Genomic DNA, 17,362 nt, shown 5'->3' with positions numbered 1-17,362 from the left:
TGACAGTGTAGACCAGATATACAGTCATTTTAGAACTGCTGTAAATATCCTGCCAGACTCTTAACCTCAACAACTCTTTTTCTATATAATATAGATTTTGGTAGTTCTTTGATTTTGGCCTGGTTATACTAATGCTTTTAGTTGTTCAATTTAATGTGGGCCTACAAGTCTGACTTTCCTAATTAATTATGCTGCAATTTTAGCCACGTTGTGTGTGCAAAATTTGTGGGTGCACAAATTTTTCCATAAAAGAAATGACAAAAACATTATATTGTAATATGTTAAGTTGTACTCTCTCTCTCTCTCTCTCTCATTTTTTTTTAGCTTGTATTGAAGGTAGAGTTAATTATATATGGCTGTATTCTACCTCAGCCAGCTGTATTTTTCATGAAGACATTGTTTAGTGCCTATAAGATATTTTTCTTTTGGGGATTGTTGACTGGTCCAGGAATTCAGTGATTTCCAGCCTTGGTGATTTCCTGTTTTACTGTCCTTGTGGGGATATTTTATTTTCAGCAATATAGGCATGTGCACGCACAACATAAAGATAGCTGTACAAGTGTGTGTGTGTGTGTGTGTGTGTGTGTGTGTGTGTGTGTGTGTGTGTGTGTGTGTGTGTGTGTGTGTGTGTGTGTGTGTGTGAGTGTGAGTGTACACATTTGTGTGCATAATGCATATGTTTGCACCTTTGAATTTTTTATGTGTTAATGTGGGTGTACAAGTGCATTCATTTAAAATGCTTTTCCACCATCTTAAGGAAGACTATAGGGCTGAACAATATTGGAAAAATCTGACATTCAAATATTTTTGTTCTGTGATATGTATTGCAATATGAATATAATTTCACCAGATGAATTGAACAGCAGTATTTGAAAAGATTGCATTCATTTAGATAGCTTGGGATGATCAAATCTTTTCGGTGTAGTGCATTTGCATAAATTATAATAAATTACAAGCATACTATAAAACGTCTATACAAAATAATGATGTAAAAAATGAAATTATTATAGACGCTCAGAAATAAAGGTATGTGAGTTGTCACTGGGGTGGTACCTTTTTAAAAGGTACACGTTTGTACTTAAAGTATGAATTAGTACCTACAATTTTTAAGAGAAACTCTTTTGTACATTTTAAGTACTAATATGTACCCTTGAGGTATTAATATGGAATTTTTAGATACAAATTTGTGCCTTTTGAAAAGGTAACACCCCAGTGACAACTTGTGTACCTTTATATTTGAGAGTCTAGCCTATATAGCCTATAAAAAGGTCAATATTGCCACCACAAGTGACAGAGGAATTGAATTAAAGTAATAAAGGGCTAGAATTAAAATGATATAGCCCACTTTGTAGCTTTCTTTTAAATTAGTTTAGGCCTATATAAAAATAGCCTATATAGAAAGACTTTTGATGAGGTGTTTTACACTTTGGATGTATTTTAATATAGCTAATTTTGATAATGGCGACGCAGTGGCTCAGTAAATAGTGCTGTCGCCTCACAGCAAGAAGGTCACTGGTTCGAGCCTCGGCTGGGTCAATTGGTGTTACTGTGTTCCCGTGGGTTTTCTCCGGGTGCTCCTGTTTCCCCCACAAGTTCGAAGACATGTGGTACAGGTGAATTGGGTAGGCTAAATTGTAGTGTTTAAGTGTGAAAGAGTGTGTATGGATGCATCCCAGAGATGGGTTGCAGCTGGAAGGGCATCCGCTCCGTGAAACATGTGATGGATAAGTTGGCGGTTCATTCCGCTGTGGGAACCCCACATTAATAAAGGGACTAAACCGAAAAGAAAATGAATGAATGAATGTATTGAGCCATTAAACAATTATAATTTGAAAGAGAACATTGACATTTTGAAAACTGAACTGGAACTGTATAATTACAAATAAACTTAGAGACTTTTTTATGCTTTTGATAAAGTAGCATTCAACTTGAGCTCCTTAGAAAATGTGCCGGACCGTTTCTCCATGTTTTGCTGATAATATCTTTCAATAAATATTTATTTAGGCCTATTTAATTATTCATTTATTATTTATGTATAATAATTGAAACATAAAAAGGGATAATAAAATATAATCAACAACGAAAATGTAAATGAAAACATAAATGAAAAAGCTTATTTATTGACTCTCTCTATATTAAGGCTAAAACACTGTTTTATTTATTTATTTATTTATGCCTACTTGTATGTATGTATGTACAGTATGTATGTTCTTTCATTTTAGTTGTCTTTTATTTCTTTCATTTTGTTTCCAAAAATGAATCCTCATTTCACTTAACATGTTTGCAATGATAATAAAGTTTGTTAACAAGTTTTTAATAATTAATGGAGGAATTATGATGCTTTGTTTCATTGTTTCATTTCATTTACAAGTAGCAAAGTATTAACAGCTACTGTGTAATTCTGTCTATTCTCATCCTATCCCTGTGTGCCCCCTGGCGGCATAGTCGCAAACTGCGGTTTTACCTAAAAAAACACGTTCCATTTGTACACGACTGTCGGAATACACCCCCTTGTGGCAGTCGCACAGAATTTTCAGTTCTGACGTGGGCCATGGGAGAGAAGCTGTTCTCACAGTGTCCGAAATAAAAAAGTGCAAAAGCAACTCCCGCACACGAACCTGCATGAACAACACTAGTGGAATATATTATATCTGGTCGGCCGATCGCATACAGTTTAGTCGCAGGAGATCAAATATTTCAACAGATCCGCAGCTCAATTCGGATCAAATTATCAGCATACGAAAATAATCGGAACTCCACGCAGTTCCTGGACTACTCATTATTGCAAATGAATGACTTCTGGTCTGTCGCTTGTCGTGTGCAGTGGAAAGGAGACTTTACTCCTTTAGTGTGGCGGCGATACGTCTCGCAGCGTTAATGCTCCTTTTAAAGTGTCACCCACTATATGTAAACAACAGAGCAAAGATAAAAGTTACATAAACAGCGCTTGATGATTTTAACAGAAGTCTAACAGTATTCTGGTACAGAAATTAAACAAGCATAAAATAAGATGGTCATCGTTGTATAAATTAGTTAAAAATAATCATAGTTAATCATGTTTTTGTCTTTTAATACTTAATTTATAATCTAATCCTACAATGTGAGTATTGCAGATCCACACATTGCGATATCAATGCTTAAACTATAAATTGTGCAGCCCAGTGTAGTGTAGTAAGTACAAAAATGCAGTAAGCCAACAGAAACTGTGCATATTATATATATATTTTATATTATAAAAGTTTTATTCTAAAATGTATGTTTCACTCACAATTTATATCAGATGTAATGTGTCTTGTATTCATTTGAAAAAAAAAATTGTTACAATTTACCTGTTATTTTAAAAAGAAAGCATGTTTGCTGATATTAAAGTTTGCTTCCAAATTTCTTCAATATATCTTCCTTGTGGCACCATTTAAATCAAAACTATAAAACTATAGAGTTTAGATTTAAATGGTGCCACAAGAAAGATATATTGGAGAAATTTGGAAGCATATACACACACACACACACACACACACACACACACACACACACACACACACACACACACACACACACACACACACACACACACACACACACACACACACACACACACACACACAGTTAAAGTCAGAATTATTAGCCCCCCTGAATTATTTGTCCTCTGTTTAATTATTTTCCCCAATTTCTGTTTAACGGAGAGAAGATTTTTTTCAACACATTCCTAGACTAGACATATTTTTAATAACTAATTTCTAATAACTGATTTTTTTTTTATCTTTGCCATGATGACAGTATAGAATATTTTACGAGATATTTTTCAAGACACTTCTATACAGCTTAAAGTGATATTTAAAGGCTTAACTAGGTTCATAGGCTAACTAGGCAGGTTAGGGTAACTAGGCAAGTTATTGAATAATGACGGTTTGTTCTGTAGACTATCAAAAAAAAAATGCTTAAAGGGGCTAATAATTGTTTCCCTAAAATGTTTTTTTTTTTTTAATAAACACTGCTTTTATTCTAGCCGAAATAAAACAAATATGACTTTCTTTAGAGGAAAAAATATTGTCGGACATACTGTGAAAATTTCCTTGCTCTGTTAAACATTATTTAGGAAATATTTAAAAAAGAAATAAAAAAATCAAAGGGGGGCTAATAATTCTGACTTCAACTATATATATATATATATATATACATATATATATATATATATATATATATATATATATATATATATATATATATATATATATATATATATATATATATATATATATATATAGTTACAACTATATATATATATCAATAGTTGAATTGTCTTATTGATTATAGACATTTTTGTTTTTATTATGTTCTTAATCATCTTCTGTGTTTTAATTTACAATATTGATGTAAAGCACTTTGGGCAGCCCATTGGGTGAAAGGTGCTATAAAAATAAAGTGATTTATTGACTGAATATATGATGATGGAAATCACAATGTTTTTGAGTGGACTATCTCTTTAATGTGGCATACCATAAAGGTTAATGCCATGTTCAAAGATAAAGGGTGGAGAGTGCTATTGTATGTGTTGGGTCAACTGTGTGATTGCAAGTTTATTTACAAATTATTTACAACAGTGTTTACACACAGGGGTTTTAAATGTACAGTTAAAGTCATAATTATTAGCCCCCCTTTTTTCTTTTTTAAATGTTTCTCAAACTATGATTAACAGAGCAAGGAAATTTTCACAGTATGTCTGATAATATTTTTTCTTCCGGAGAAAGTCTTATTTGTTTTATTTTGGCCAAAAAAAGAAATTTTTAATTTTTGAAAAATAATGAGGTCAAAATTAAGCTATATATATTTTCCAATAGTCTAACAAACCATCCTTATACATTAACTTAAGTCACTTAAGCTGTATGGAAGTGTCTTGAAAAATATATAGTAAAATATTATTTCCTGTCATTATGACAAAGTTCAAATAAATTAAAATGAGTTAATTAAACTATTATGTTTAGAAATGTGTTGAAAAATATTCTCTACGTTAAACAGAAATTGGAGAAAAAAATAATTGGGGGGCTAATAATAATTCTGACTTCAACTGTAAATACATCTTTAAACAAACAAACAAACAAACAAACAAACAAACAAACAAACAAACAAACAAACAAACAAACAAACAAAAAACGCATAATTTGGCTAATTTAAATGTTAGTTATCAAGTTTGTGCGATTTTTGTTGTAAATTATTTACTTTTAGCTATTAAAAATTAACAGGTTTTTACTGTAGGTTACAGTCCATTTTTCGTATAAAACTGAACATTAGCCTATAGTTAAAAAATGATTAATATTACCCTACAATAATGTAACATGCAACCTATATAAAGCAATGCATCTTTAATACGATTATAAAGGAGGAAGATGGGCTCGGAATGCTCAATATGCCCATGAGAACACCCCGTACCAGCATCCCTTGTCGCTTGTGTTTCTTCACCCCACCCAGATGCACAAGACTGACGGGAACGATGGCCATTCAAAAGTCCTCAGTACAGTAACGGGGGAAAGGAGCTTTTGGAAACAATCAGCCCCCCGCCAGCTCCGAGCGAGCATTCGTTACTGATGGGAGTAGTGAACGCTACAGTAACCACGGCAGAAACGATGCTCTAGATATTTACCTCCACATCTACGCGCTCGAGACAGATCCACAGAATGCCAGCGGTCTATAGATGTCGGTGTAGCGGTCGGTGTGTGGATTTGTCTGATTGAACCATTAGAGTTGAGTAACTTTTTAGAATGCACGTCTGTTTACATTGCGCCGAGGAATGGACGCACTTCTGAAGTGAATGTCAATGGAGAATGTTCACGGTGCTTGCTGGCGTCGCGGTATGGACGCGTTCCTGCTCTACCTTCTTCTGCTAATTGGGATTGCAAAGGGATCAAATTATGGCTACGTGGAATGGTCTGAGAGCGACAAAGATCTCGAAATCAAGGCTAAATATCCTGTTTACAGCACCAGCGAGACGACGCACCAGCAGCCGACCATCTCCAGCACCGAGCGACCGGCGGTGGCGCATAAGCTCGAGGAGGATCTTCCGCGGGTGGTCACCGCTTTCCTCCACACCGGAGACTCGTCCACCCTGGAGCATGTCAACTGCTCGCGGCGGTATGAGCTGAGCAGTCTTCGCGGTGGAGCTCACGCCGCCTCGCACTCCTCCCTCCAAGGCGTCCTCGACACCCTGGCACAAGCCACCAACTTCCTAAACATGCTTCTGCAGTCCAATACCTCCAAGGAGCAGCATTTGAGGATGGATATTCAGTGGTACCACGCGCTGGTGTCGAGTATGTTGGAAGGGAATCCTAAAATCCACCGGGCAGTGGTCACATTTCACATGGAGTCTCCTGAGGCGCCTGGTCCTCAGGTGTTTCTCCAGGCGACCAGAGGAGAGGAGCGCATAGTGCTTCAAGATCTGTCCACCACCGCGCGCCATCGCCTTAAAAACCGGACTTCTGAGTCCGACTGGTACAACGTGTTTCGGGACCGAAATAAACACAAGCGGCTGGTTAAAAGTAGAGCGTTTCCAGCAGCGCATGGCGGATATTTTTTAGACAAAAGTCATGTCAAGTGGTCTTCGCCTTATCTAGAGTGCGAGCACGGCAGGTTTGTGCCGCACTGGCTTTTAACGATTTCTGCTGGCTTCTATGGCTTGAAGAATAAGACGGCGCCCGAGTTTAGGTAAGCCACACTGTTCAAGAACTTTAGCTATACATGAACATTGAAGACTATACAAACTGAACAACGAATTAGAATTTTGACTTTGTTTCTTTTTAAACAAAACTTAAAATTTAACATAAAGAATTGTATATTATATTATATTATATTATATTATATTAATTATATGATGGGAAAAATGATGCAGGGTAGGCTACATTATGCACTTTTGGCCACAAAATCATCTAAACATTTCTTGAAGAAAATGAATATAAACTTCACTAAACACAACCCATTTTGTGGGGTAAACTTGCACAATAATTGTTCATAAAATAAAAAGACACAACAAATGTCCATGGTAAAACACTAACAATGATGAAAAACAAAATTAAGCCTGTTTCCAACAAATGAATTGTTGAATTTACGGGATTTAAATCACCTGTCCGACCTTATTGAACAGAACAATAACTTCATTCATTCATTCATTCATTCATTCATTCATTCATTCATTCATTCATTCATTCATTCATTCATTCATTCATTCATTCATTTTCCTTCAAGTTTTATAATGTTTTATTGTGTTCACTTGTTTACCAAGCAAATGTAACAAATATAATATGGTATTATGATGATGTTTAAAGAAACCACATTTAGGTATTGGAAGCTTAGTACAATGCGTCATTGTCATTCAATTAACATATTTAAAACGTGTTAAAGCAAGTTGTATTTAATTTTAAGTTGGCACAATCACTATTCTAGAGGAGTGTTTCAGTAAAAAGAACACTTTAAGGGTTTATAGATATTGTTCACAATAAAAACAGTTATTGTCAAATGTTGGTGGAGCATATAAATAATTAATATGGTTTTGTTTGGTTGAATGTAAATGTGACTGACACCCACTGCAAACCGCTGTGACACCGCTTGGTTAAAAATCATTGAAAAAAGAGCTTGTCAGCATTTGCTGGCGGATACCATTTGGCTAGATTTTTTTTTTTTTCAACAGATTCCATGCAATGCCATTCAGGTATTTTAAAGTATATGACTCGGGTGTCCAGATAGCTTTGGGGAAAATTTATTTTAATGATGAGAAAGACTGTTGGACACACATAATCACTGGGTGAATAAAGAGGGAATGTTTGCACTTGAATGAGCAGTTTGCACTGCTGGGTATCACTCAGACACAGCATCAAGCTACAAACCTGATCCAAGCAATTTTAAAATCAATCTATTCATGAATAAATTACAGAAGTTGCTGGCTGCATTGGTTACTTGAACCCTTTTGGATATTTTTTGGGCCACTTGCACTTTAACAGTGCACATGATACACTCGTGTGCACTGCATAAATATTTTATAATCTACAGCCATTGCAGCAGAAGTCATTTTCAGCCAGAAGTGATCTATGCAATGGTTTGGAAAGTCTACAAGTTTGAATGGCATATGACATATCAACTCATTTACCCCCAACATTAGGAATTTCTGTACATATTGATAATTCAAGTCTGTTTTTTTTTTTTTTTAAGTGCAGGGTACCACTTTAGCATTGTTTTTGATATTCAAGCTACATCTTTGATTTCAGTGCGATACCTTTGGCGTTGATATATTATGATAGCTATGATGAAATTATACTGTATAGTGGTGTGTAATTTTACCATTACAACATGGTATAACATACTGCTTGTAGGATACACTATAAAAAAATATTTTAGTTTTCATAAATTCTTTTAAGCCAATGTTGAGTTATTGTTTTTTAGTTGAATTTAAATTACACCAACACACTGATTGGGTTTGTCCATATTTGACCCAACATTAGCTCATATAGTGCATAGTAAATAACATAGTAGGTGGATTTGGTAAGTATAAAATGGTCCAGAAATGTTTTTATATGTTCATTTATAAATAGAAGATTTAGCCCTAGAATCAGATGCTCCATATTTACTGTATTTAGAACGGTTGTGAATATTAACATACACATTGTAAGGTACTCTGAAATAAACACAAGCAAAAAAATTATTTGTCAAAAAACCTTTTAAATTTAATAGATGCCTTTTATTGTCTCAAGTGGACTGGACAGCAAGCAGCATCTATATTCTTCTTAGTGAACATAAATGTTTTTTTCCACGTGACGCTATTTTACTGTTTAAAATGCAGTCTCTTGGTCACGCGAAAATATCCCAAACTGTTTTTGTATACAAAGTTCACACATACAATTAATGTCACATGGTTATCTATATATTTTTTTTTTTACATTTTTGGGCTTATTTGGTTGTTTGTCGCACACACTTAATTAAACAGACCTCATCTCTATTGTGGGTGGTGTTGAAATAAATCTATAATTTGTATATCCTGCATTTTGCATTGTGACGAGCTGTAAACCGATGGCTGGTAGTTTGCCCTCGTTTCTTAGCAATATATAGAAATCAATCTGTAAAAACATGGTGTGGCTAGCTTTATAGACAAATTACCATGTTTGTAAACATTCAGAATGTACGCGCAGGGAGGTGGCAGCAAAAAACAGAGAGCAATAGCATTTACAGCGAGGGAATGACATCCGATGTGGTACAGAGTTTGTTGTTGTCTTAGAATTAAGATATGTTGATTACATATTATAAAGAATATTTACATAATGGTTTTAGCGTATTATAACAGCTTGTCACCCAGTGATGAGCACAGTGATTCGGCAAAATTAACGTTAAAGTGAGCGGCGTTCATCTGACAGGTCCAATTGTGATAGCACCGTCCCAATTGATATTGGATACAATGAAATGACCAAGCATCCCCAAAAATACAATCTCATTGAAGCTATAAGTGATTTTACAAGAGAAAAGTTAAAGGCCTACAAGTCTTTGGATGCCAACAGTGTTGTTCTGTGTGGTCATGTGCCACTGCCAGAACTAATGTTTCATGATTACCAGATTCAACACTATGTTGTGCTAAAAACTGAGGTTCTGCCCAGCTAAAGACAATGAAAGAAGACGGAACTGTACAAGGCCTTAGTAATGAATCATCAACAAGCAAAACAACTGCATTCTGACATCCAACTACACCTGTACGGCAGGGTATGTGAACTTACACATAGAGGTAAAAAGGTAGTTTTATATTCGCACATTCTGACTTTCTCCTTAACAGTATAATTTCATAAAAGTATTATTTGCAAACTCTAAATAGCGAAATCATATTAGCAGCCAATGACTATCAAAGTACAACATAGTTCACAGTCAAATAAACAGTGTTAATGTTGTTTTCTAGTCATACTTGCAGGTTATTTCAGACCGAATATTCAAAGTGCAGTGGTAAACAATATAGGGAGTTTGTCACAAGTTGTCACTGAATGAATGTGTGAATATAAAACCAACTTTACATTAATAAGTTGCACTTTCACATTTCATTCTTAGCAGCATTCAGTGTCTGCATTCTGAAATCATTGCTGCAAATTAAAAACAAGTAATGTGTATGATTCAGCATATTGGGAACTTACCTGATATAACATGAGAACTGCAAAGTTGAGCATTTCTAATTAGGTCGCCATTTTATTCAGCTCCCTTTTAGCCAAAGACGTCTACCGTTGTATTGAAGCAGTGTGGTGTATGGTAAAAGTGAAGTTTTCTATTTTCCCGAAGTTGGCAACCTACCACTCAACACTACGTTTGCTATTGCAGCCGGTCTTTTTTTGTAACCGGGTACCCGTGTGGCATCATGTGTGACGTAGGTTGGTAATAGAGTGGAGGAACTATGACGTCACCTTGTAGGCTAATCAGCTGCTAGCATAAAACTGGTTCCCTCGATAAAATCCCTATAGGATTTTCCCATAGGCTTTTCGAAGTTTGCAAATAATAAGCTCTGTGTTCAAACGCTGTTCATAACACTTACACGTTTTGTCCAGCCGGATAATCCTCACACAAAAATACAACTTTGAGCACTTTTGGATCTTAAATGCAAACGCAAGAACTGAAAAGCTAACATTAGGCAACGGACTATACTGCCCTCTTGGCATTCACCTGTGACGTCAGCACCACCCTGCTACAGATAACTGTAGCAGGGTGGTGCTACAGTTTTCTAGCTTATTTTTAGAAATATGGTCCATGGCAAAGAGTTAATTTCTCTGCTTATTATATTATATTATATTATATTATATTGCATGCTAAATATTATGATGTTGAATTCACTACATTGTTCGTATTGTATGAGTGTGTGTGAATGTGAGTGTGTATAAGTGTTTACCAGTACTGGTTGCAGCTGGAATGCCATCTGCTGCTTAAAACATATACTGGAATAGTGTGGCAACCTCTGAAATTGAGATTAATCTGAAGGAAAATTAATGAATGAAGTTCTACTTGCTGTATGTGGTATATAATTGTGATATTGGTAACTGGTATGTCTTGACTGAATGTTCTTGCAGCAATTCGTAACTTACAAATGATCGAACAACAATCAGACATATTGAAAATCAATGGACAAGATGAATGATTCATTGATTAAATATTAAGAACAGTTGAGTTAAATGACAGACAAACATATTAAACTGAATGCTAACAGATGCAAATCAATAGTTTGATATTGACAACATAGTGAAATGCAGTTAAAATGAAAGAAAGTGTGTATTTTGCTAACACAATTGTAAATATGCTGAATTGTTTGAAAAAAGTGCACTTTTGATTATCTGTGGTGATATATAAGTATTTAAGAGTTTTGAAAATATACTTACTGCGTGTGAAATTTGTGACAAACCAATAAAAAAACTGACTCTACACTACTTGACAAAAGTCTTGTCGTCAACCTTAGTTGTAAGAACAGTAAATAATAACTTGACTTATAGTTGATCATTTGGAAAAGTGGCAGAAGATAGATTTTTTTTCCCGATGAATCATTTGTTGAACTGCATCCCAGTCATCACAAATACTGCAGAAGACCTTTTGGAACCTGCATGGATCTAAGATTCTTACAGAAATCAGTCAAGTTTGGTAAAAAAAAAAAATGGTTTGGGGTTACATTCAGTATGGGGGTGTGTGAGAAATCTGCAGAGTGGATGGCAACATCAACAGTCTGAGGTATCAAGACATTATTGTGCTGCCCATTACATTACAAACACATTCTTCAGCAGGTCAGGGCACATTCTTCAGCAGGATAGCGCTCCTCAAACTTCAGCCTCCACATCAAAGTTCCTGATCGCAAAGAAGTTCAAGACATGAGCATTATTGAGCATGTCTGGGGTAAGATGAAGGAGGAAGCAGAATCCTGATGAACTCTTTCTTTGCCATTTCAAATGACTTTATTAATAAGTTATTTGAGTCACTGCAGAGATGTATGGATGCAGTCATCCAAGCTCATGGGAGTCATAAAAATATGAACTCTTTTTGCCTTTTGCCTTTCATATAAGCCCCTTCTGAAACCAAATGATCAACTTGAAGTCAAATTATTATTTGTTGTTCCTAAAACTTGGATATGCGACAAGACTTTTGTCAGGTAGTGTATATAATATCTCAATATACCTGCATGACATCTTTAAGGACAGGTTTACAATGGTGTATTGTTAGATGATTTCTTAAAGAATGAACATTATGCTAGTTAAATATCATAAGTAGCAGCAACATATTGAAAATGCACTCCAGATTTGAGCAACATGAAAGTGAGTAAATGATTACAAATTCTTCATTTTCACTGAAGTATCTCTTTATTATTCAACTCTTCTACAGTTTAGTTTTTCATTTCATTCCCTTTATTTCATTTTTTACAAGCATATTACATCATTTACAAAGACAATGAAACAAATCAGTCTTTACCAAAAGGTTTTACAGTCTTCTTATAGCCATGCTTAGAACAGTTTTTAGTGGTTTGTTGCATCAATTGGCATGTCCTTACATGTTTCAGTGATAGATATTTCAGAGTAGTGCCAGACATGTGGGGTTTATTGCTGCCAGTCAAACCAACTCCCTCTCACAGGTCAATTTTAGTCTCAGTCTAGTAGATAAAAAAAAAAACAACAACATTCTGCCCCTTCCTGGAACAAAACATTCAACTCTAAAGCATGCCAAAACCTGTTCCATGTTGACAAAATGAGAAGGAAATATTGTCATTTCAAGAATTTCCCCCCAAGTTTTACCTTTATTTGTGTATTGAAAATGAAAGCAGAACACAGACTCATGGCAAATCTCATGCTGTGGCAGATTAGAGATGAATTTCTATTAATGAATGCAGTCTCAGGCATGTTTCCATATCATCTTTTGACACCCAAGTGATGATTGTGTTTTGGAGTGGGTGTTTAAGTGCACCTTTTAAAACTTATACATTTTCATATTAATTCTTGTGATACAGGGTGATGCGGTGGCGCAGTGGGTAGTACTTTCGCCCCATAGCTTGAAGGTTTCTGGTTTGAGCCTTAGCTGGGCCAGTTGGCAATTCTGTGTGGAGTTTGCATGTTCTCCCCGAGTTCACGTGGGTTTCCTCTGGGTGCTCCAGTTTGTCCCACAAGTCCAAAGACATGTGGTATAGGTGAATTGGGTATGCTAAAATTTGACCGTAGTAAGTGTGTGTGTAAATAAGTGTTTATGGATGTTTCCCAGTGATGGATTGTGGCTGGAAGGGCATCCGCTGCGTAAAAATATATGCTGTATAAGTTGGCGGTTCATTCCGCTGTGGCGACCCCTGATTAAAACAGGGACTAAGCCGAAGAGTAAATGAATGAATGAATGAATGTTGTGATATGTATAAATTAGCCATAGTCACCAAAAACACCAATATTAGCTGGCTAAATGTTTTAGGTGACCTGTTTATGATGAGCATAAGTGGTAATGGTATTTAATCCCATGAAGGATCTCTGGAAGGATAAAAGGAGGAACAAAAATGTGAATAACGCAGGCTCATTCTGATTACGTACCCCAATATACATTTCTAGGAAGCACCAAATTCATCCCAGTAGATTTTGCAGTATTTTGCAGTTTTTTTTTTTTTTTTTGCAAATTTACCAGAGGCCGCTGTGTATGCTTTTTGAGATCTCAAATTTCTCTTGCACGTACCATTCTGCTCCCCGGAGGCCGCTGTATACTGACTTAGGGACTGACTGACTGAACAACCCCCCCACTCTTCTTCTTCCCTAAACCCAACCGATAGTGTTTTAAAAAGCACCTTTTGACTAGCACCCACCAACTTATCAAAACACAATCAACAGTATTTTCAAAAGTCTCTTGGGTTCCATTTCCCTAAAATACGTTTAAAAAAAACATGCCATTCAAATAAGTGGAAATGTGTGTTTATTTATTTAGTATTATTTTAGAATAAATAAAAATAGCCAGTAGTAGTGTATTTAGGGAACCAGGCTTTTTCCTCATCTTATCTCCGCCGCTCTTCCTCTTTCCATCTTCTTTTAATCACATTGTTTATCTTCTTACAGTAAAAGTAGCCACCATGACATCCTCCTGGGTGGAGTAGGATGCAGTCTTATTGATATCATTTGGCCTGCAAGGGGTATATGTGAGAAGTCTGGTGGGTCAGGAGAAATCAGGAGTGGGGCATCTTTTATGGCTTCATTATGATAGGATGAAATGCACATTCAAAAGCACTGAATGATCTGAGATGATTTCCAGTGGGTAATTTTTAAACACATTTAGCTGCCAATCCATTGTTACTTAATTGAAGCAGATAAAATGGCTATAAAATTGCAGTTACCATCTGTCTAAAATGACAGATTTTATGGTGTCTTTTCTCAAAATTTGCAGCAATATTTGCCACATATTTGTCTCAGTGTTTTGGGAGATTTGGAGCAGCACATTAAATTTAAATGCATTCTAGTCTCCACTAGTCTTATATACTGTTATGCAAATCCAAGCACTCTATCAAACTGTATTGGGAGACTCATCAAATGGTAATAATAAACATTTACAAAGCAATATAATACTTTTGAAAGTACGATTGCAATATACAGTATATTTCCATGCTTAATATCCGAAGGCCAGAAAGTGATACATTTTTTTAAATTGTTACAATTTTTGTATTTGTGATACAGCTAGTCTAGAAACTGACGTGTACACCATGATTCTATATCAAATGAACTTTAATGTAAGATAGGACTAAAAAGTGACCATAAACTAATATTTCCTCAATTCAAATGAGTGGTGGCTTGGACCCGGAAACAGTATTCCATACTTCATGACTTAACAAGCGGGTTTGGACACTCAGCCACTCAGGGTGTGTTATAATGACATAAATTGCATCTGCGCGTTGCCATAATGTCACGTCACGGGTCACACACATCACACAAATTGCACGGTAGATGCAATTGAAGTGAATTGCATGCATTTAGCAGCAAAGATTGCATTGATCTTATGTAAATTAGGGTGCTTTCACGCCTCAAATCGATTAATTTGTTCCAAAACAGGGATTAAAATTGCTACATTGTTGCTCTTTGTTCTTGGTGCGGTTCGCTTTCACAAGTTCGCTTTCATAATTCTCTCTTTATATAGCCGTATATGCCTATTACATATCCATAATACACTGTAATATAGTTGGGCTCAGATCATTTTGGTATCTCACTACAATCAGTCCGCTCTAGAGTTCATTTTAATTGAGCCGAGACCACCTCATTCAGGCGATCTCGGACCAATTGATTTGGCGCGGATCGGAGCATGATTTCTGGATTCATATATGCCAAAAGAACCGCGTTAACTAGGCAAACAAGACAGGTTCTGAAACAAAAGTCTTGGTATGAAAGCACCCTTACTTTATTCTGTGTTTGGTGTGAACCCAATTTATTTACTTTTGTCTGGCTCAGCTGCTTTTCATCTAGTTCAGTGGTTCCCAAAGTGGGGGTCATGAAACAATGAGGGGGGTGGGGGGTTTGTCGCTTAAGCCTGTTTCACACCGCAAGCGTCAGCGGCGCGTGAGCAGAGCGTGAGCAGCGCGTGTGTTTTGGGCGTCCATGTTAACAGATTAGAGCTTTCATACCGCACGCAGCAGCAGCGCGTCAGTGCGAGGCGTGAGCGTCGCCGAAGCAGCAGTGCAGCGATAGTTTCGGCGCTGGGTCTATTTTTGACGCGCTGCTCACGCTCAATTAAAGTGACAGTGCATTGATAATGACCAAAACTCATTGAATGACAGTAAAAAGTAGCAATTTTACCCAATAAATGCGTTAATAATGTTAAATGGTTTATATATAGTCATTCAAATTAACTTAAAACGATTTAAAACGGCAACAAACATTTATTTAGGCCCGAACTACAAAACCAAATGTAAATTTTAGTATCAGTTTTGCTTAAGTTGCACACTAGTGTTGTTGGAGAGGGGAAATAGAATATTTACGGGATTTGTAGTCCATGGCGAAGTGTATTGTGGGTAGTGTAGTGCGACACGCATGCTGGATGATGTGAGCTCGCTGTGTTCTGTGCAGCTAAGCAGAGGAAGAAAGTTTTAATCGGCTTTGTTTTATGTTCACTCGAGTTATTCCTACCGGGAGCTGTTTGCACTGTGAATCTGACAACACGAAAATAAGTAAAAGAATGGCATGCATTAATTACTTTTGTCCGTCTCATCATCTGCACGAGCATGAATTAACGAGCTGTTATTCTGCCGCTGGACATCACTGAAGTGGAGAAAGTAACACTAGTTTGATCATGTATAAATATCATTATAACTATATTGTATAAATATGACTATAACTAGGTCTACAGCAACCTGATAATCAAAAAACAAATGACATGATATCACAGGCGATTGTCTTCTGACTGTAGACACTTCTCATATAAGTTAGCTTTAGAAGCATACAGTACTATTTGATCTATAAAATTTGTAAAATAAACATTTGCAGGTTAATGAAACAGCATAGGAGGGGCCTTGGTGCAGATGAAAAGTTTAAAAAGTGTATTTGTATATAGAGGGGTAACTAGATAGAATAGACAGAGATAGGTTGATCTCAGCAGCAGCTGCCGAAGAGCTGCGCGCTGCAGACGCAGCTGGTGTGAAAGGCAAACGCCTGCGTGCTGCTACTGCTCGACATACGCGCTGCTCACGCTCTGCTCACGCGCCGCTGACGCTTGCGGTGTGAAACAGGCGTTAGTCATTTCCTAAATTTTTATATGTTATTAAACTATTAGAATTACCATATTTTATCCAATAGCCGGCAGCTAGCTCTTTGCAACTCTCACATGGTCGCCCACTGAAGCTGGGCTGCGCCCAATCAGTACCTGGATGGGAGACCACATGGGAAAGCTAGATTACTGTTGGAAGGGGTGTTAGTAAGGCCAGCAGGGGGCAATCACTCTGCGGTCTGTGTGGGTCCTATTGCCCCAGAATAGTAAAGGCCACTCTGTAATGCTCAGTGAGCTGACCCATTGTGGTCGTTAAAAATCCCAGGATGTCCTTCGAAAAAGAGTTAGGGTTTCACCCTGGCATCCTGGCCAAATTTGCCAACTGGCCTCTGTCCATCATGGCCTCCTAACCATCCTCATATCACAATTGGCTTGATCAATCTGTCTCCTCTTAACCAATCAGCTGGTGTGTGGTGTGCGGTCGTCACGTTGTTCCGGTGGATGCTGCACACTGGTGGTGGATGAGGAGATTCCCCCTTATGTGTAAGTGTGCCCAGAAAAGAACTGTATAAATATAAGGAATTATTATTATTATTATTATTATTATTATTAGTCTACAGAAGATAAAAATAGTATTTAACATTTACCTAAAAACAACAACATACAAATTAAAAGC

The 17,362-nt window shown here is 36.5% G+C and overlaps 1 protein-coding gene across 1 annotated transcript in view; it reads left to right on the top strand.

Moving 5' to 3' along the window:
• The first annotated feature begins 5,568 nt into the window (after positions 1–5,568).
• The window catches only part of gpr158b (G protein-coupled receptor 158b), a 118,318-nt gene continuing 106,524 nt past the window's right edge, over positions 5,569–17,362 (top strand). The window contains exon 1 of the mRNA XM_087240504.1: positions 5,569–6,696. Coding sequence (XP_087096630.1) covers positions 5,807–6,696 — 890 coding nt within the window. The 5' untranslated portion in view covers positions 5,569–5,806. The remainder of the gene's footprint in view (positions 6,697–17,362) is intronic.

This window comes from Danio rerio, chromosome 2 (assembly GCF_052040795.2).
Source record: "Danio rerio strain M-AB ecotype USA chromosome 2, GRCz13ab, whole genome shotgun sequence".
NCBI lineage: Eukaryota > Metazoa > Chordata > Actinopteri > Cypriniformes > Danionidae > Danio > Danio rerio.
This window is presented reverse-complemented; position numbering and strand designations above follow the sequence as displayed.